The 21,220-nt window shown below is 37.4% G+C and overlaps 1 protein-coding gene across 3 annotated transcripts in view; it reads left to right on the plus strand.

Moving 5' to 3' along the window:
• Positions 1–18,794, plus strand: part of LOC142134216 (protein Hook homolog 3) — a 61,793-nt gene extending 42,999 nt beyond the window's left edge. For 2 of the 3 annotated variants that reach the window (XM_075194538.1, XM_075194539.1), the window contains 7 exons: positions 388–422; positions 1,586–1,668; positions 4,119–4,219; positions 4,322–4,426; positions 9,102–9,173; positions 11,088–11,224; positions 17,168–18,794. In XM_075194538.1, coding sequence (XP_075050639.1) covers positions 388–422; positions 1,586–1,668; positions 4,119–4,219; positions 4,322–4,426; positions 9,102–9,173; positions 11,088–11,224; positions 17,168–17,183 — 549 coding nt within the window. In that variant the 3' untranslated portion in view covers positions 17,184–18,794. Of the gene's footprint in view, positions 1–387; positions 423–1,585; positions 1,669–4,118; positions 4,220–4,321; positions 4,427–9,101; positions 9,174–11,087; positions 11,229–17,167 lie in introns of those variants that run through there. The other variant, XM_075194540.1, reaches the window with a different exon arrangement.
• The last annotated feature ends 2,426 nt before the right edge of the window (positions 18,795–21,220 follow it).

A 21,220-nucleotide genomic window follows, 5' to 3' on the forward strand; every position in this document is an offset into this window, starting at 1 on the left:
GGGAAAGGCTTATGTGTATAGAATTTGTATCGGCATATACAATTTATATTTGAAATTTTTAATTGAATAATTAATATATAGTAATGTGTCTGGATAATTTGTAGTAAACCATATAGCTTTTCCATTATGGTCACTTATGTATTTCAAGGAAAATATATGGCTAATAATAAAGTAATGAATCGCCTCTGATAACCATGACGTGAACTCTGCCAAAGATCCGTAAACGTTGTACAGTCATAGAACTTCTTCTTGCCATTATTGTAATTATTCCAAATATTACCTGAATACATAATGTTTTAAATACATTTTTTTTTCTTTTTTTTTTTACTTATCATTTTACAACTAGTAATGAGTCTGATGTGGATATTTCTTTTTAATTTCTTTTAGTCACTTCTTTTGAAGAAGAAACTTGAAGAACATCTGTAAGTACTTTCTCAAAATGCTTTGTATAAAAGTGCTTCTACTGCAGCAGTTTCTTTGTATATTATCGTTGTTTTCTGCATAGGGATGCTCAGGAGCATGTAAGTGCCTAAAGGCTCCTGAGATTTACTTTTTGTATTTTTTTCTACTGTAATTTATAAATATAGACAAATGATCCATATGGAGAATCACCATATAGTGCGTTGAGTGGACTAGCAGGCAGTATTTTCTTGAGCTCTTGATGCGTCATGCTTTTTCAGTAGACTCCTCTGTATTGTATGGCTGTTCTTCACATAGACCAATAATCACTATTTTAGCAGTGGTCCTGTGTGGTGAAATGCATCAGACTATGTATTTACCTTGACACACGTGGGACACTGACTTTCCATAGGTTCTGGTGCAAAGTGTGTGATGATGCGATTTAGAAATCTGCAATGTAGTAAGTGCTAAAAACCATCTGTATTACTTTCAAACTTCCTTCAGCCAATTAGAAGACCCTATTTATTTCTCACAGTCACGCCTGATGTTGAGCAGCCAGGACTGTCTGTGTTACTTATTTCCCCATGTCTTCTCAGGAAGACCACGTAATGCTTTATTGAGCAAAAGCTGGTATTGGGCCCGTTCACATGATGAGTGTGCGTACACAGCGCTTTTGTAATGAAAAATGCACCAGCTGACCATGTTTTTGAGGTTTTAGATAAAGTTTTGTGGTCTTTAGATGAAAGGGGTTCCTAGATTTATGCACCTAATCCCATTGGCACCTGCTGATGTATATCATCTATTAAGTTCCATTATGGACGGTTGAATTAAAAAGTATTTTATAAATCGGTATGTGTCAGCATATATATGAATAAGAGAATTTTGTGCACATTATAGCTGTATACGGGGAAATAGGACACATGTCCATCAAGTTCAACTCCTCAAAAAGACTCCAGTTAATCTCTACAAAACCCAATAAATCATAGTCTAGATGGCCGTAAGAAAGGAACAAACGTCATTACGTGTTACGTGGTGCCTACCTCTTAACAAAATAACTCATCATGACTTTTGTTTTAAATGTATGCTAGTATATCTCACTGTATCTTACTTACATATCTTACTGTGTCAATATCCCTATACTTTTCTAGTACTTCTAAAAACAAGTGTTTTGTCCTTCTAATTACAGAGAGAAGCTTCATGAAGCCAACAATGAGTTACAGAAGAAACGTGCAATTATTGAAGATTTGGAGCCGCGTTACAACAACAGCTGTATGTTCATCTTCCTTATTCTGGCATAGAAGCAATTGCTAAGATTATAAAAGTAGTACAGGCTTTACCAGTGCAGGATCCCCACTAGCCAATTAGAAGTTATTCATTTAAAAATCCTTGTATTTTGAAAATCCAGCTCATTGTTTTGGGAGTTTTTTCTTTAAATCTTGTTTGGTTTTTTTTTGCCTTTCTTAAAACATGTAAAATTCGGATGGATATATAAGTAGAATAAATAATGTGTGCAAATCTAATGGACATATTTATTACACAGGCATGTAATAATTATGTATGAAAATTACGTTTTATTTTGTATGTGGACCTGGGTGAGGATTGTACCTCCTCCCTGCCCGTGCTATGCTCTGATGTTCCCATATGTCGTCCTTTACTAGAGCTGTTGGGTTGCTATGCACTCCTGTAACTTGCATAGCAACCTCCCCAGTGTGACTGGAACCTGATAGGTTGCAGTTATAATTAGCAGACCATGATTGGCTTACACTGCAGTGTGACATCAATTGGCATTTAAAGCAGAGGGGTTATATTGCAATCTCGTCCATCTAAGCATATTTATTCCGGCTTCTTAGGGTTTATTTTTAAATCAAACTGAATGACTGTTCGTTCAGTAACCCAGGAGGTTCTGCCTAATAACTTTACCTTACAGACTTTTCATCATTATTCAACATCTAATGTATAATGCTATGGCCTCTATGTTTTGTGTTTACAAGAAACATATTTAACTGTACAGCATATTGGTGTTTCCTAATCACTCCTAACATCTTGAATTTAAAAGGACAGTATAATACAACGTTGAAAAATATTTATGCTTCCGCTTAGCTTTAAGGAGGGCATGTTTAGTGCAGAATGGTATCCACACAAACTGCTGGAAGCTGCAGCTGTTATGATTGTAGGTTTTCTTCCTCAATTTCAGTTCATGGTCACTATTACCACTAATTAGCTGATGGTATTATCTAGATGCTACTTAATCTGTTCAAGTTTGATTTATTGAATGTGGCAAAAGAAACCATAAATTGAAGATGTACTGCTGTGTAAGGTTGTTATATGGGCTCAGTGTACTTGCACACACACATGCTCTTCATTTATAGATACGCGTGTGCCATAAAAATATTTGTACATCACTATGGCAGGAGCCTCCTATGACAACTCACTGCTGGCTATAGACGCTGCAATATCGCAGTCAATATCTGTGGCCCAAAACGGCTACCGACTGTTATAGATTGTGATTTCTGCAGGCATCCCTGAAATTGATGTAAAGCGAAACAAGCATTAGTCAGTCTGTGTAAGGGTCCACTTGCTTACAATATTTTGGTGCCAGAGAGTGTTTCCTAGGCTTTGCTGAAGCAAATTAAATACATGCTAAACGTCTGCTTTCAACGCCTGTGTGTACTAGCCCTTACTCTGGCTGACGCTGCTCACAGCAATGATCAAAATGTTTACTTGACTGTCCTTTAGCATTGGAGGAAGCAGTAAATTTAATCAAACCCCAGTGACACAACTCCTTGGATTAAAAATATCAACAAATAAATAATATAATACCACATTCACACTGACCTAAAAACCCGGGATATTGTCGGGGTGACCCCCAACGACCCGGGTTGTGGATCAGTGTGAACAGGGGTCCCTGCATCTACCCGGGTCTGATGACTTGGAAATTAGACCCGAGACTTTTGCAGGCTTATTCCCAGGTCCATCCCGGGTAGCCGCCATTTTTTCAACCCATGTCTCAGAAACAAGCTGATTGGGGGGATTAGTGATCTTTGTCAGCCAATCAAAGCTCCTCTTGTGATGACTCACTTATTACCAGGGCAGACCCGGGTTCAGTATGAACAGGGTCAAAACGGGTATTTCCTGGGTCCAAGGTGTAATGTGAATGGGGTCTGATGAGCTGGGATGCTCTGTGATACGGCAATATGCCGGGTTCAAAAATCCGGGATATTGTCGGGGTGGCAGTTTGATCATGGTATTACTGCATTTCTTTTCTACTATTTTTATGTAATTTATAAAACTGCAACATATTCCAGAATGGAGTCTGCATCTCTGGTTAAATTTTCCTGTTTCCAGTTCTTTAACATCTATGTAGACTAGTTTATCTGATGGTTATGCAATTGACTTCTTTTGTATTGTTTCAGTTGTTATGCATTATTAGTTATAAGTTACTGTAAAAAGGAGAAGAGGTGCATACGCATTTATTTGTTCCTGTTATAACATTCTTTAAAAAAATAATTAACAGAAAAATACAGCTTTAAAGTAGTTAGTGGTAGCCTAGGACCATGCACAGATAGTCCTGAGGTGTGATCATCATATATAAACAATATTTGTTATGTGTTAATCACCCCCCACAGAAGTCCATTACTGTGTTTTTTGCTTGACTGTGTTGTAAAGCCTGTCCTGATTAATAACATTGTTCTCCATTTCATTGTTTTGTTTTAATAAAGCAATTAAAATTGAAGAATTACAAGATGCTTTAAGAAAGAAAGAAGATGACATGAAACAAATGGAGGAACGCTACAAAAAATATCTAGAAAAGGCAAAAAGTGTAAGTTCTGAGTAAAACTTTATATTGTATTTGTTGGCTCATGGCTTGCAGGTGGCTACACACTGTAACTAAGATTTTTGACCAGAATGTATTTTTCCACAGGTTATCCGCACCTTGGATCCAAAACAGAACCAGGGAACAGGACCAGAGATACAAGCCTTAAAAAATCAACTACAAGAAAGGGATAAAATGTTCCATTCTTTAGAGGTAAGTTTAAAGGTACTGTAACCTCAGAAATGTCTTAGTTGTGCCTAGCATAATTTCATGGTTATCCGTTTATGCAAGCTGTGAGCAAGGGGACTGTGTCTGCCACCTTTCTTGCCTGTTCTGTCATGTTTTGTGTTTTTTGTTTTTCTTTTTGTTTGTTTGGTGTTTTTTTTGGACCTGACCACACAGCAGTGATATCATGCTCTGCCCCCAATGATGTCACATATATTCCTTGCCAATAGGCCACCTTGTGTATTGTGATAGGATTATTACACCTCAATAAGAATGACCATAGAGATCTGGGAGATGATATACAGTAGATGCTCTTAGCACTTTAGTAGCTGAAACTTACTTATTTATATTTGGGTGACCCAGATAACATTGAATGCAGTTTGCCTTGAGTTTCACTTTGGGTAGCAACAGCTCATACATCATGGTTGGATATTAGTAATGGCCCAGTCAGGAGCAGATTTCTCTTTATGCATGGTAGGCTCATGCCAAGCTGAAGCAGCATTGAGGAGTAGTCCCCTACATTAGCACTAGTGCTGCAGCATTCATGTCATTTCCAATGCACTACCTTGATGTGCCTGTCATTCATGGACTGTACTTCATATCATGAAGAAGGGGTGGGCTTTAGAAGCCCTGCTTACTGCACTCCACTCTGAGAGATCAGAGTGAATTAATGCTGATATCTCTAAATGTACGGCAGTGCAGCTTCTCTGCTGCAAGGCCCTTCATGATATTAAGTACTGAGCTGTGGCTGCGTCTTCAGTCTAAATGTTACTGAACACTTTTTCTACAAATTTTAAATCGAGTGTTCAGTCACTTAGCCCTTAGTGGAACTCCTCACCACACATTATCTGGTATCATGCAGACCACAGGGCGGGGAAGGTGGAGCTCTGACTGTGTTTACGTACCAGGTGTTTTCTCATGAAGCTTGAGTGTCACCAGGGAAAATAGGAGAGTCTAACACTATCACTTGTACACAGAGGTAATCATTTTAAAATGTATTCATATAATGACATGTTGCCTTTCTCTTCAGCTGTTCAGTGGGTTTCTCAACTTATTTTTTTTCATCTGGAATAAAAAATAAACTCAGAAAAGTGGTACCCTTGCGTTCCCCTAACATACAGTCTGATACCCAGCACAAGATCAGCAAGCCTACCGTATACATTCCCATGCCACCATGACACTCCCTCACAGTCTAATGAACACCCTATGCAGTCCCATGCCACCGTAATCATAGCTGTAACATACAGTCCAATCTACACCAGAAACCGTCAGATGCGCACTGATTACAGCACCACACCTGCATATACACAGCCCTGTGTTAACATCAGGCCATCATAGAGGCCCCATCTACATTTCCATATTGGTCATGTCCTATGTTATCTTAACTATAGAAGTCCATTTATTTCTACTATATTTTTACCAATTCCTAAAACATAGCATGTGGTGTATTTTATGGATGATAAACTAGCTGCTGGCAGAGGGGTGCAGCAAAATAAGTAACATTTTCCTGGGTGGCCACAGACTCCAGAGATATAAATCTGACCCTGTTTCACGGGGTGTTTCATTGCATGTTATCTGCTGACTTTTGGATCAATCTTTTCATTTAATTTTTATTGATGGATGCAGTTGTAAACTATGAAACCAGAAGTAAATTTGTTTTAACATTGGCTCCGTTCTTTTATTTTCTGCTACCGCAGTGTAATTCTTTGTAGAAACAATTGTGTGTATCTTCCTGACTGTACATGTACCCCAGAACACGCATTTCGCTCTCTGCGATAGAGTGTAGTGTGTCAGTGTAAATCTTCTTTTTTATGACTTACAGATAAACATTACCAAAGGCAATTAAGTATTTAATTTTAGTTCCTCATTTACATTTAGAAACAAAATTCATGGGAAATCTCCTCATCTGAATGGGTTATAAGATTTTGCATCCTGTGTTATAATAAAATCTGCAACTAACTAGTAAACCCTGTGTTTTGGCTTCTCAAAGGTTGTAATATGTGTTTGTTCACAGCTGCTAAATATGTTGGCTGTGCAGAAATCAAATATTCAAATGACTCTTCTTTTATATGGCTATATATTTATGTTTTCTTAAAAAATTATTTTTTCATCAGTCATATGCCGAACACTTTGCCCTTAGGGGCATATTCACTTAGCTTGGTGTGCCGCGACTGACGCGCCAGAACTGCTGGTGACAGTAATACGCGGTACCGCAATAAAGCGGATTTTTCTTCGCACCACATAGGGTTGTGAAGGGAAATATACAGTACCGCATTACTTTTTAATTAAAGCGCAGCGGGCGCGTAATCACTGACCACCAAGCTAATTGAATGTGCCCCCTAGTGTTGTTGTTGCCATTCAAGCAGCACTCTCATTCAAGTTTACATACAACTGAGTGCACAGGTTCTGATCATACTAAAATACCCATACTCCAGAGAAACTAGAGAGGGTTCAACATTCACTAAAAACGTGGAAATCGCTGTTTAGCATTTTGCAGGCATCTTTGCTGTTGTTTATCTTAACTTCTAGGATTACTAGCGGTTCCTGTCCCTGCAAAACTGTAGACTTTTATATGACTCTGTGTACACTCTGATCACGTAGGGGTTGTGTACCATCACAAAGAATCTCGGGAATCCTTAAATATATGGTTTATGCATATGTTTATAAAGGTTTCGGGGGGTTGTTTTTGCAACCATGCTCCTATGCTAATCCAGGCAGAATTAGTCTAACTGTAATTTTTAGTCTTTTTGCCTCTTTGGCCTGTTGCTAGGGGGAGTACAGATAAGTGGGGTAGTTACTTGCAGGAAACCCCCCCCCCCCCTCCTTTTTTTTTTTTTTTTGTTTGGTCATTTGTGGTCCCTTTTCTGCAGCCGTAATGTCAACTTTTGCTACGTTTTGGAGGTAAAGGAATTTGTTTATGTCCAAGTTGCAGGATGACTTCACAGGGCTGATATAGATTGATATATAGATATACAGTGAGCCAGTCTTGTTAGGGCAGCATTCATCTACCTGGCAATAGATATATTCGTCAGGCAACAGGAAACAAATGTTTCTAAAAACAGAACATTCAGCTAAAAACTGAAATTGTTTGCTTTCCTTTTTGTTTGTTTTGATTTCTTTTGTATGCTTAAAACATCTGTCCATGGAACAAAAAAAAAAAGCATTCTAGCAGGCTAAGAATGTGAATCCAATTCTACTGATTGTCAGTTCTGATTCCACTGGATCCTTCTAGTTCCCCTCAATGTTATTTTTCATGTGAATATGGCAGTACTCCAGACTGTATCAATCTACTGTCCAAAAGTGGCTTCAAGCCTTTATGTCAACCAAGTTTGTTCCTACTGGGCCAGATTCATTAAAGAACTTAAGTAAGGAAACTTACTAATTTTCTTGCCTAAGTTTTCTGGACAAAACCATGTTACATGCAGGGGATGCAAATTAGTTTATTATTTTGCACATAAGGAAAATACTGGCTGTTTTTTCATGTAGCACACAAATACTTGATAGCTTATTTGTCCACTGACATTTAAAGTTGATATTTGTGTGCTACATGAAAAAACAGCCAGTAATAACTAATTTACACCCCTTGCACTGCAACATGGTTTTGTCCAGAAAACTTAGGCAAATAATTTGAGTAAGTTTTCTTACTTAAGTTCCTTAATGAATCGGGGCCCACTGTCATTTTTTTTTTATATCCAAACTCCACACCTGTGGTCTAGAATTTATTCATCCACATGAAAGAACAGCTCCCTGTTACTGCCTTTTGTCCTTTCTGGAATAGGGTCTGAGGAAAGGTAAAGGCATACTTTCCTACTCTCCCGGAATTCCCAGGAGGCTCCCCAATTTTGGGGAGTCCTCCTGGAAGAGTAGGCAAACCTCCCAGATTCGCCGAAATTCATGACAATGAATGGTGGGGGCGGGGCTTAAACGTGTCATTAAGCCCCGCTATTCAATGCCGTGAATTTCGGAAGTTTATAGTGGAGGCGGGGCTATGACCACGCCCCCTCCTACCCCCTGTCACATGACTTCTCCCCCGGTATCTCCCGGGTGAGAAGTTTTGAAAGTTGGCATGTATGGGTAAGAGTGATTTCTAGCCAGTCTGTCTCTCGCTGGGTTAGGTCAAGTTTCATGCGAGCTTAAAGCCCCATTAAGCTTAGTGTTTTTTGTCAGCCTTCAAATGTCTCTTCTAGTTGCTGTGTCAGCTGACCCTGCCCAGCAGTAACAGATCTATCAGTGTCCTGTCTTTTAGTCAGATTTTAACCAATTATTCTCTGTGTCCCCCAGTGGCTTTGAGGAAAAAAATGCATGCAACTATAAGTGAAAAAATAACTTTTTTTGCCCTGTATGTTGTTGATTTATAACCTATTTGTCAGGGCATAATTGTATTTCTTACAATATTACAGTATCAGCAATGTGCCATAGGAATTTAAGAGTAGTGGGTAAAGTTCATGTGAAAGAGATTAAAGAACTGAATGATTATTAATACAGTTATAGTTTTATATTTTTTTATTTGGTCTTGCTTTTCTGCGTGTAAGTATTTCAACAGTGTTATTTAGCTAGAGGCCAGATGCAACATATCATATCATTTTGGGAGCAGTTGCAGTAAGCAATATATATTCTATACAGTGTATATTATATTAACTTTTCTGATGTATTTCTATTTTAGAAAGAATTTGAGAAAACAAAGACACAGAGAGATCAAGAAGAAAAGCTGATTGTTTCTGCTTGGTATAATATGGTAAGAATCATCAAAATAGTGGGCTGTAAAAATGTAAAGGATAAGTCTATTTTTACTGGGGATTGTTGGGATTTCAATGTACAAATAGAACTCCTATTCTACTTGTAGTTGTTTGCTACATACTCTCTCTAAGATTGCACTTTCCTTTACTTCTGTGTCTCTATACTCAATGAGCTACACATATGCAGTTTCTGTCTGCAGCCAGCCCTTACTTCTGCTACAAACCGCACGTCGTCCGGTTTCAACAGAGTAACACAAAGAGCTATTTGCACCGCTCAGTGCAAACTGCTGAAATAGTAACCTGACAATGCAGTGGGGGCCACGTGTAACCTATTAAATACTTGTAGATGGGTCAGGAGTTATGCTTGTAAAATAGATCCTTTCATCATTTAACCCCCCCTAAAAAATGCAACCAAAGGGGAGGTCTAGTGGTAAGTGTGGGAGGGGGCGAGGTGACACGATTACAGCACTGTGGCCCCCACACCCGCAGGGTTTTCTAGCTGCCTGTGAGCGCACACTACATAGACGTGCCAAAGGTTCCAGCATGAAATGGGCAGACCTTCGCCTGCTTCTCAGCTGCCAGACACAACCATGCACACCCATTAGCACACTGAAAGGTGGATGCCGCTAACTATTCATTCAGTGGAGAGTCTTCACACTCTGATGGTGGATAGCTGGAGTTATCCACCAATCAGAGTGTAGGATGTCATGTGATTTCTGTAATATCTTGATCCTTTCATTAGCAGAGGAGCCTGTCATGTACTGCCACCAACTGCAATGGTGGACCTTTAGGTGATGATAGTATTAAGTAAGCAGCTGAACTTCAGAAATTAGGAATCACATATCAAACTAATAGGACAGAGTACATCCCTTCAGGTTGCATACACTGGATTGGATGAAGTACAACATATACGTGCCAACAGCTTGTAAAAAAAAAGCACCATCTTGTGTTCAACAATACTGCCTGTTTGTTTATATTTTGAAAGGTTTTAAACATTAGTGAATTATTTTGCATTAATGTGAACCTGTCGTCAAGAAAAAGATGTATGTGTAATTAAACCACCCTGTCTCCGCTAGGTTATTTGAATAGAAATATGTTTTACTGTACCACTAAAGTAAGCAGCTCAATTTTTCGATGTTCAGCATAACATATAGACAGTACAGAATCCTATAAACTAACAAATTAGGGAGGGGATGGGGGACTCTGCTAAACCACCCCTGCCCCTGTACATAAAAAGTCTAGATCCACCCCTGTGAGGACCAAGAGAGAACAGTGCTGTGAAGGCCAAGGGGAGTGTAGGATGATGAGAGAAAATAATGCACTGCACATTTTGACTGAAGCATAAACACATTATTCATTGTTTATCATTTAGCTTAGCGTAATACATAGGTGTTAATATATTGTGTTTATATATTGTGTTCTATAAGTAACTTTACTTACTCATTAGTATATTTAGCACCCATTGAGCAAAATAGTATAAAGTCAATAGGAGCTGGGTGAGATAAGGAAAAAAGTGTGAACTACATAATAAAAACAGTCAGAAAAAGTACAGAATGTGGTATTTTCATTAATGTATGTAAACCAACGTTATTCATGGGAAAAATGTTGAAAGAACCTATGGGTAACTGATCTCATCTGTCAACCTGTATGGCCCTGTTACTGATGTTACACAAGCGGGTTGGTGCACTTTCGGGAAGTGAGGTAAAAACATGTTCTGCTCGTCCATCAGCATATCATTCATTACGGGGATGGCACTACAATGCTGAATGCAAGGTAATGTGTAGTATGAAAACCAGTTTAGTAGCTATATGAAACGGGCTCCAACTGACTTGGCAAAAAGTACTATGATGCCGGGGCTGATGTCAAGTGCTCATTAAAATAAATCTTTCTTTCTGGTATTTTCTTATCTTCAGGGCATGAACTTGCATAAAAAAGCTGCAGAAGACAGACTAGCAAACACAGGCTCAGGACAGTCGTTCCTTGCAAGACAAAGACAAGCCACAAGTTCAAGAAGGTCTTACCCAGGGCACGTCCAACCAGCTACAGCGAGGTAGAAGAACCTTATGCTGGAAAATCTGCACCATAAACTTGGGCTGCATATAACTACATTTCAGGAAATGTCACCATTGTGCTTTTAATTTGGTTCTTCTCTTTATAAAACCCTCTTGTTCAATTTATAGATATTGTCTATATTTGGCCATTTTGAGTTACATTGAAAGTGCCAAAAAGTTCTACACTTCAAAATGAGGTGTAAAGTTGTTGGTTTTTTTTTGTTTATTTTTGTTTTTTGTTCCGAGGTCAGAACATCGGAAATGTTTCTTAAGCAAAACATTGATTTAAAATAAGAAACACAAATCTTTGATTTATCTTTCTATGTGGTCTTACGAATGATGTGTCCAGGCAGTCTTATCTTATCTAGGTGGAGATGAAATGTATTCGCTATGTGTGCTTTAATGAGCAAACACCACAGTGCTATCGGGACAATTACTGTTAATTCATTAACTTCCTGACTTAATTTAGGGAGGAATATTACAGCGCAGCCAGGTGCCACAACACTGTCAGACACAGTACGCCAAGGACTTTCACAGTCTGGGGGGCATGTAATGTGCCTTCAACTATGGAAGAGTAGGGCATGTTGTGTTGTTTGATGAGGACGAACAGAGCACAGGGTGTCCACCACCATACGTCCAGGCAGTATTTAAGTACAGTCATGCCATCATACATTGTGATTGTTGGTACATGATGTCTTAAAATCACTTGTTCATTTTGCACAAGCCCTCCAAATGTACATATATGCAAGTGTGTGGTCACATTTCATTGTGGTATTTACTTTTATGTTATTCAACAGAGGTTGGTTAAACTGACTCCAGAAAAGCCCTTTGTATGCACAGAATGTTAAACTGGATTTTCAGGAATATGTATATAAACCATTTACGTGCTGCGATAGGCTAGGCAACTTACTGGAATGCTCTGTGCTGTCTGACTACATATATTTACCACTTCTTGCAGCACGCCAAACCACCACCAGGGGTAGAGTAAGTGTATCCTCCTAGGTCAAAACCAAAACTATTTTTGTGAGCTGCAAATAAGAATGAAATATTTGCAATCGTTTATATGACTGCTCTCCAAAAATGTGGAAAAATAAGGGAATAAATTTGCAGATTTTATTACGACAGGAGGCATTTTTAAAACTTTTCCTTTTTAAAATTTCACAAGAAGTGAATGTAATTTGTGCCATTATAATTATTATTTAAACTCAATTTCTATTTAATTAGTTGACTTTAGTAATATTATATAAATAATAAGGTAGCACTTTAAATTGTTTTAAACATGTATGTTCAGTGTTTTAGTTTTTAATTGTGAATTTGGGCTACATTGAAATAACTCGGAGGGCAATGAATTGTTTAGAATCGAAATGTAATGCAAACATTTTGACACATGACTACAACTTGAGCCATCTAAAAGCAGGAAATAAGGTATTATCGTTTTCCAGTCTTCTGCACACAATGGATAGAGCTATTATGGTCATCTACATTTAGGATCCAATTCAAAATGACTAGTTCCTAGCCAGTTTATTGGATGCGTCCATAGTGGTTCAGTCTGAAAAATAGTTGCCTCCATTGTGAGTAGATGATGGGTACACTTTGGTACAATAGAGCGATAATGTAACTAGATTACTATTTTTCATTGAAGCATGCACAAAGCAGAGGCATATGTCAATTATCATGTAAGCTTTAATTCTTTTTAAATTATTCCTATTGCATTTATGCAGCTTTGGAACCATTTGTCATTTTCATTATACAAAACATTAATTTGTGAAATAGCAGTCGCAGTCTCTTCCTTGGGACATCACTGTAGAAATCTTCATGAATAATACCGTAACATGGGTGCAGTACTGTTAACTGAAAAATTGCTAGATTGTAGCAGGCTGTAATAGCTATTTTTAAGCCAACACACCACATTTAAAAGGTTTTTGAAAGTCGCTGTTCACTTTGAAATGTTAGAATGCATGCCAAAACCATTCATGGGATTTTCAATTGTAAATACTTTTATAAATATTAATTATTTTGTTGCAGAGCGAAATTAAAGTATTGTCATTTGAAAGTTAATGCAGAGCAAAATCCCATATTTGGCTAGATGATGGTTGTAGTGTTCTACATGGTAGATGTCTTATTGTTTTTATGTAAAGCAGGCCGGTCCAACCTGCAGCCCTCCAGGTGTTGTGAAACTACAAGCCCCAGCATGCTTTGCCAGTAGACAAGCTGTTGATGGCTGGAAGGGCATGCTGGGACTTGTAGTTTCACAACATCTGGAGGGCCGCAGGTTAGACAGGCCTGATGTAAAGCTTCCATGTTTGTGTCAAGATTAGCCCAGTTGTATGGGAGGATTTACATTTTTTGCTGAGAGGAAACAAATGCTGAATATAAAAAAAAACACATTCAAAGCCAGGCCAAGTCCCCTCTTATCAGGCTGACTGGCAAATTTTAGCCTCGGGGGCGAGACTTTGCTCAGCAGCCTATTGGGCACAATTTAATGGAAAAAATGCCCACTATGGGACTTGCCTGTGGGTTAGATGTCCACCAGCCCCTGCCTCTGATAATTAAGTATCATAATAGAACATTATAAAATTATTTAAATTCAGCTTGAGAAACCAAATATTTTAAAATTCAGCTACTCATATTAAAGAGTCAAATAAGCCTAAAATATAATTAATTATATGAAACAACTGCTAGAAGCATCTAAACACATACACTGTCTTCAAACATTCCAGGAACTTGTCGGAACTGAACATATATGAAGTAATTAGTGCTGTAGAAACACTTTTTTTTTTTCCTGTACACATCAGACTTCATTTGTGACAGTCTATTGAAGGGAACTGCAGGAAGCTATTTGAAACGTGATTGAGTCCAATCAGTTAGCTAACAAAATTAATGATAGGTTCTTTGGTTCATTCATTTGGGTTATTGTAATATCAGATCCACTTGTACTTGGGTCTAGTGATCTTTTAAAGCAGACGTATCACAGGTCATGTAGTGTTATTTTATTTTTTGCTTTACTACATAGTATCTTGGCATTACATAGTAAACGGGGAAAAAAATTGCCTTACCTGGAGCATTGTTGACACAGGAGATATAATTTTACTCTTGGTGTTATGCTCTCTTCTGGGCAGGCTTCATTCCGCCCATGGGGTCAGTGGAGTATGGAGGAAGCTGGGCCAGGAGCGAGCATATCAGACTAGCGTGCTGGCTACTTTACACCGCTTTACAGACTGGAGAAAGTATGCCCATGAGAGAGCATAATGCTTTCAGTAAAATGATCTTTCCTCCATGAACATGGTTCACTGGGCACTATCTAGTAAAGCAAGAAAATAATGGTACCTTCAGTGTCAGTGAAACCTTTTTTATTCACTTGCTAAAATTATAATGTAATTGAAAATCATTTTTGACTATCCAGTAAAAGCATCTGCTCCCAGTGTCTAGTGTGTTGGTTGAGATTAGATTATGTGCAATTCTTTCTTTGTGTTGTAACTGGTTTTTTCTCTGCCTGTCTCTTTTGTTGATAAAGACTATTAAGGGGGGTGACCACTTTTGGTTTTTGTTTTTTTTTATTGAACAAAAACATACGCCTGCCCCCATGATTTCGCATTCTTAAGATTTAACGTCATGAACATGGTATCCTTACACGGCGATGCTCCAAAATAGAGGAAGCCATCTTCCGTGACCAAGCTACCTGTCCCAATCTGGTGTTGGCATACCTTGAATATATTAATGCCTGAAGGATGGTATATTTGTCATGCAGGGACTTTTTAGTAGATATCCTCCCATTGTTTACTAAAGGGGGGGGTAAACACTCCCTTTTAAGGATGTACAAGTGGTTTGTATGTGTGTTACAACTGATGGTGAAAACTTTATGGGGGGAGGGGACTTTAATTAGCCTAACAGGAAGACTTTACTAACAACATAACTAATCAACTAATGTTATTGATTAATGCATTATAGGATTCATATTTTGATAACTAGATCTTCATTAGATATTATTAGACTGACATGAAAGTTAGAATAATTGCAGAAGAAAAATGTATTCCTAATTTTAGTACTTTCAAGTCTTCACAAAGTAATAATGAAATTAATACTGATAATACGGTTAACATTTCTGCACCAAGGGTTACATGCCTTGCATTGGTCAAAATGAAGGTCAGATTTGTCAGTAAAATACCCTGTTTTATGGTATTGGCACTTTGTGGTCTGACTGTTTTGAAGAACTAAATAATTTAAACTGGCATCTCAATATCAAAGTTATGACTTAATCACTTTACTTCTATATGTAACACTCCTATATAAATATAATTTATAATCAGACAAAAGATTTTAAAGCGCAACCGTAGGGTAAGATGTTAGAATAATGACGACCGTTACATATTTAAACACCACTATTGTAATACATTTATATGCATTATTCACATGCCGGAAGTTAAATATTATTAACCCTGTTAAATGCTATTGTGCATGTAACCTGGGCTGGTAACCTTACGTTGGGCAGTGTATCAAACTTCAGTCAACAAATCATTTTAGTGTATATCCCATTTTTCTTGCCGATGGTGATATAGCGCAAATACACATACACCATTGTGCAACAGGTTTACATGCAGATAGATTTAGATATTTTTCCTCAAACCGTATATATTTTTTTTTATCCAAATACACATATTAGATCTTTTATCCAAAATGTTACAGTATATTAAAAATCGGAGTTCTGTATGAGACTGTAGGCAAAGTGCTTAAATACAGGTCACTTGTAATATCTGCAGTCATTTATAGTAGGGAGTGCATTATTCCTCATAATAATCACATTTTCCTAATGATCACTGATTTTAAGCATTTACATTATTTACTCTTTATACAAGTATATGCAGGGGTAACTTGTATATTTTATATAATTATGTAATGTAATATAAACAATAATGGTGATCATTATATCACTACACCTATAATTAAAAACATCTACAAACATGATCCTGAAATGTTTTATAAGTTTGTCCTTCTTTGACTTGGTAATAAACTTTTTGCATAAGGCCAGGTACACACTTGCATTGCAGTTGTGTCTTTTTAACAATAGCCAAACGCATAGGGGTAGAGCCAGTAGTATTCGAAAAACCTTACCGCTACGACAATGCTAGCAAAAGTTAGTAACAGAGTTAGTGAATATGGTGAACCTACAACCAATGTTTTCTAGTGTCATATCTATTTACATGCTTCTAACTGGCGTGAAAACCGCTAATAAAACACATGAATGGATGCAAGGCTTATGTTTGACACAGCAAGCTGTGTGATTGACTTAATTTACATAGTATTGTGGTGCCAGTTTAAATGATCTACACATGCAAGTAGTAATAAAAAATATTTCCTATTGATTGTGTTGCCTACTAATCAACAGGTGGCTTTTGGCAACTGGCTGAAAGAAGATGCTATGCACATAGTTATGGCTGTAAATGTTTACCAAGTATCCGTTGTCTATTGTATATTCTTTTAGCTGCTGATGCTCCTATTTAAATGATAACTCAACCCAAGGCTGAAAATGTTAGTTTTGTGTGCAGTGCCATTACCTACATTATCACAGAATATTACTTCCATGAGATCCGGCAGTCTGATGATGTTCCTCTCACGCCTGCTGGTAGTATGTTGTTGTAATAACACTGTGCCTTTATGAAAATAGGCTGCCTTGGAAGGAGTAATGATAACATTGCCAGAACATAAGGGACTTGCTGGATCATTTGGACCTAGATTAAGTAGTAATTTGTGAAAATGTATAATTTATGGAACTCCACCCAATACTGAATTTTCAGTTTTGGGTTGAAATAGTCTTTTAGGTCACAAATATGCATCATAGTAAATTATCTTAAAGAGAAATGTATGCAGGAGGTTTTAGATTGAGAATATTAGATTTATGTATGTTTGCATACCATTAATATATTCTCCTTGCTATTTATTTGCAGTGATGTGATTGCATGATCGCGGCATGGTTTTGCAGTCAGATTTTGCATGAAAATTATGGTCGGATGGCCTAACCTGCAGACTAACCAACTTTAGGGGCAGTGGTCTAACATATATATGTTTGCTTTTCCCTTAAAAGCTTCTATTTTAAACACTCTGTACTGTTCTCACAGCTTCATTTACAGTTATTGTGCATTTAATTTTTGTCTTTTAATAACTAATCACGCATCCATAAGCATCAGACTACCTACCACACACGAGCTACATTCTAGCTGGCAAAAATAGGCATTAATGTCATTGAATCTTCTCACATGCAAGAGTTGGGTATTTGTAAATTTAAAACAGAAAAATGGCATCCATTATGTTGATTGTATTTGGTGAATGATAATAGCATTTCCTGCATGAGGCCCTCAGTGGTTATAGCCAAGGCTGCCTACAAGCTTGTAAACAAGGAGTGTACATTTAACCACTTATACATACCAGAATGGCAGCCAAGAATGAACTGAATGAGTACATAAATAGAACTTATCGAATTCTGTTTTACACTTTTTATTGTATAATTGATTACAATTTGTAATTAGTTCTTTTTGTGCATATGACTGTTTAACTACGAAGGAGCTTTTGTTTACATTTTCATGTTATAATTTTCTTAACAATAAGACATTATTATAAATTATATTATACCGCTTATTGTATGTCATAACATGTTCTTGATTTTTTTCTAATATACTTTTCTATGTAATTAATTTGCATATACTGGCTGCCTTAGTGTTTATTTAAATAAACCATGCTTATACTTTAATGTATTTCTACTTACACATCTTGTATTTATATAAATATATTTGTATTTAGACACCGTGAGCTCCAGGCTCAACTTTTGCCTGTTTTATTGTATAGATTAAAATGCAACTTTTTTTTACAGCAGTATTATAAATATAGAGCCTGCAGTATAGAACCTTTTTTATTAGTATTATTTAAAGGTGATACTGGTGCAAGCTTTAACGTGAGTTTTGTTTGAGAAAGGCTGTTTTTATTCAGCTTTCATCCCATTATAAACTAAATTAACCATGCAGAGTTCAAATGCACATTTAGATATATCAGATACACATGCATAATGGTCACTGATTAGGAAACCGTTTTCTAGGAATAGCAAATAAATTTAAAGACTGGCTTTGTACTGTAGCTGCAACTTCCGTCCATTTAGAGACATTAACAGCCTTGTTGTTGTCGTACCATAGTCTGTCATGCGTGATAGTTTGTCTACCCAGCATGCACTACTTTCCCTTGGTTCTTTAGTTGCTTGCCTCCTTTCTTCCTTTTTTTTTTTTTAAATCTTGCCTCTTTTAAAATGGACAGCAACTACAAAATTGTATAATAGTTCCATTTCTGGAAGTTTATTTCATAAAACTACTATGAATACAAGTCTGCAAAATAATATCCATAGCAGTGCCTCTGTGGTCAGCAGTACTTAGCGGGGCAGGTTGCAATAAACGGTGACAAGACTCGTGTATATAGGATAAATGGTTATCATTTTGAATATGAAATGTAAAATTTCTAGACAATTCTTCCAGTGTAACCAGAAGTGTACTTTTGTTAAGGAACTTGTAAATAAACTATTTTAAAAGAAAAGTGTTCTGAATCTGTGTCCCCTCTAAAAATGAGAAAACTGGTTCTGCTGTTTGGATATTGCATATACATTGTGTTAGTATACATCAAAACAAACTTTGGATACAATGCAGGACACTGCTCCATATAGGGATATGCAAATTTATTCAGCTGTGTTTACAGTATAAAAAATTAGGTTTTTGGGACAGCAACTTCATTCCTCGGATAATTTAAAAAGCATCATAGTGGACATCTCTTTCCTGACATTGGATTACACTGTGAGATATTGGGTTATAGTAGGTGCTACAGGAGTGTAGCAATTGATACATAACTGTTTTGAACATGAGCTCCTCCCCTACTATGACTAAGACTCTGTTTTAGATAAAGTGCTCAGGAGTTAGGGCAATTTGGGGGGGTGGAGGGGGGCTCTTGTCCATTTAAATTGTTTTGGATATTTTTTGACATTTTTATTTAGCATTGCAGAGATCCTTAATTTTTACCCACAAGAGTGAATAGCCTTGCGCCTGCCTTCACTCTGGGCCCATGCAGGTGGTGTGCAGCCTCTGGGCTTCCCTCACCCTAATGCGACGGCAGCTGCTGGGTAACTAGTGTGGTGGGGGTATTTTTTACTTGCTCTCTGCGGCTCATGAGAGTGATGCTGTGAGCCGCTCCTCTCAGCTGGTCGTCATTCCCCTGACAACGAGCAGTTCCTCAGAGTGGAACCTATCAGCAGCGGAGATGGAGAAATATGTTTGTGCGACGTGACGACTTTGAATAGTAACTGTCACTAACGGTCAGGATGAGGAGGAAAGCAGCAGAGAGCAGCTAAACATATTCCATTATATTAACAGCACCTACATATAAAAAACAGAAGCATCTTCCTTAGAGGAGGCATCCGTTTCTGGGTAGAAATAGATGAGGGGAGTAATGCATCCGCCTCCTCAGTTGGTTTGGCGGGTTCTCCCTCACGGACTCTGACATTTTGCCCAGTGACAGGCCGCGATCACCTCCGACTGCAGCTTCTCTTAATGTTCTCTTCCTATATTGATTGGTTACTCAGGTTTTATATCTGTTTCTATGCCTCAACCACTTGTTATTACAGTGTGATTGGTACTTTGTTTTCACGTTTAGATGACTACAAGTACTTTTGCTTAGTATTGTGGGTCTCAGTGACCTATAAGTGTGTTTGGGGACAATATAATACTGTATTCTCAGTATAGAGTGTGTCAGCGTGCATCAAACAAATATATTTGAGACTTTATCTTACTGTTATCAGCAGAGATGGATTAAGGCTTTGGAGGGGCCCTAAGATCTAAAATTAAGGGCATAGTGACACATCCTGCATTACATCACCTACAGCCCGCAGTATGACACTTACAGCTCTCCCACAGGGCTCGCCTAGGTTGTCTGCATAAGAAAAATCATTGCTTCCACAAACTAAAATACTGTACATTAAAACAATCATCAAAACACCACATTAAAATTGGTATTGACACCACACATTAAAACTAGCAATGATACCGCACATTAAAAATACCATTGATAACGTACACTAAAACTAGCAATGATACCACATATTAAAAATACCATTGATAATGCACATTAAAACTAGCAATGATACCGCACATTAAAACTAACATAAAAAATAAACATTGATAACATAACCCCAATTTTGACTATACATGTCTCTCTCTCTCGTGTGTGTGTATGTGTGTATATATATATATATATATATATATATATATATATATATATATAATTTATTATATTGAAGCTTTAATTAGATCACATAAATATGTATATATATATATATATATATATATATATATATATATATATATAATTACTACAATTTTATTCAATATTTATTCAATATTGCTAATGGGTGTGTTGATGCACCCTCCTACAGACAAAAAAATCTGCATTGTTGTGTACACCATTGAACGATCACCAAAAATTAGGATTGTCCTACTAGAATCACAACATTTCACAAACTCTGCTGCTCTCTCCTACCTGTTCTTCTCACTTTCACCACCTGTGCTGCAGGTTTCTTTAGTTGCGGCTTGTCTGGATCCTGGAATGTTGGAGGACCTATTTGAAAAAAAAAATGGGTACATTTAGAAAATTACAGCCAGCCCTGGCGTTAAATCAGTACCACCCACCATTAATAATTAGGCCTTCCTCCAGCCCCAACATTAAAATAATAGGTTTATTTATTAAATATGAATACTATTTCCCTCCATACAAACAGCCCCAGCAATAAATATATAGTATTTACATTTTAGAAATATCCCGAACCTGTCACTGCCATTAAACAATTCATAGGCACATTTAATAGAGACCTCATTCTCCCTAAACTCACCCCCAAACCACCCCATCTTAAATTAATAGTCCCCACTATTGTGCCTCTCTCCAGCACTTTTTACTTACTGTGCCTCTCTCCTCCCCTT

Source organism: Mixophyes fleayi, unplaced genomic scaffold (assembly GCF_038048845.1).
Source record: "Mixophyes fleayi isolate aMixFle1 unplaced genomic scaffold, aMixFle1.hap1 Scaffold_46, whole genome shotgun sequence".
NCBI classification, from domain to species: domain Eukaryota; kingdom Metazoa; phylum Chordata; class Amphibia; order Anura; family Limnodynastidae; genus Mixophyes; species Mixophyes fleayi.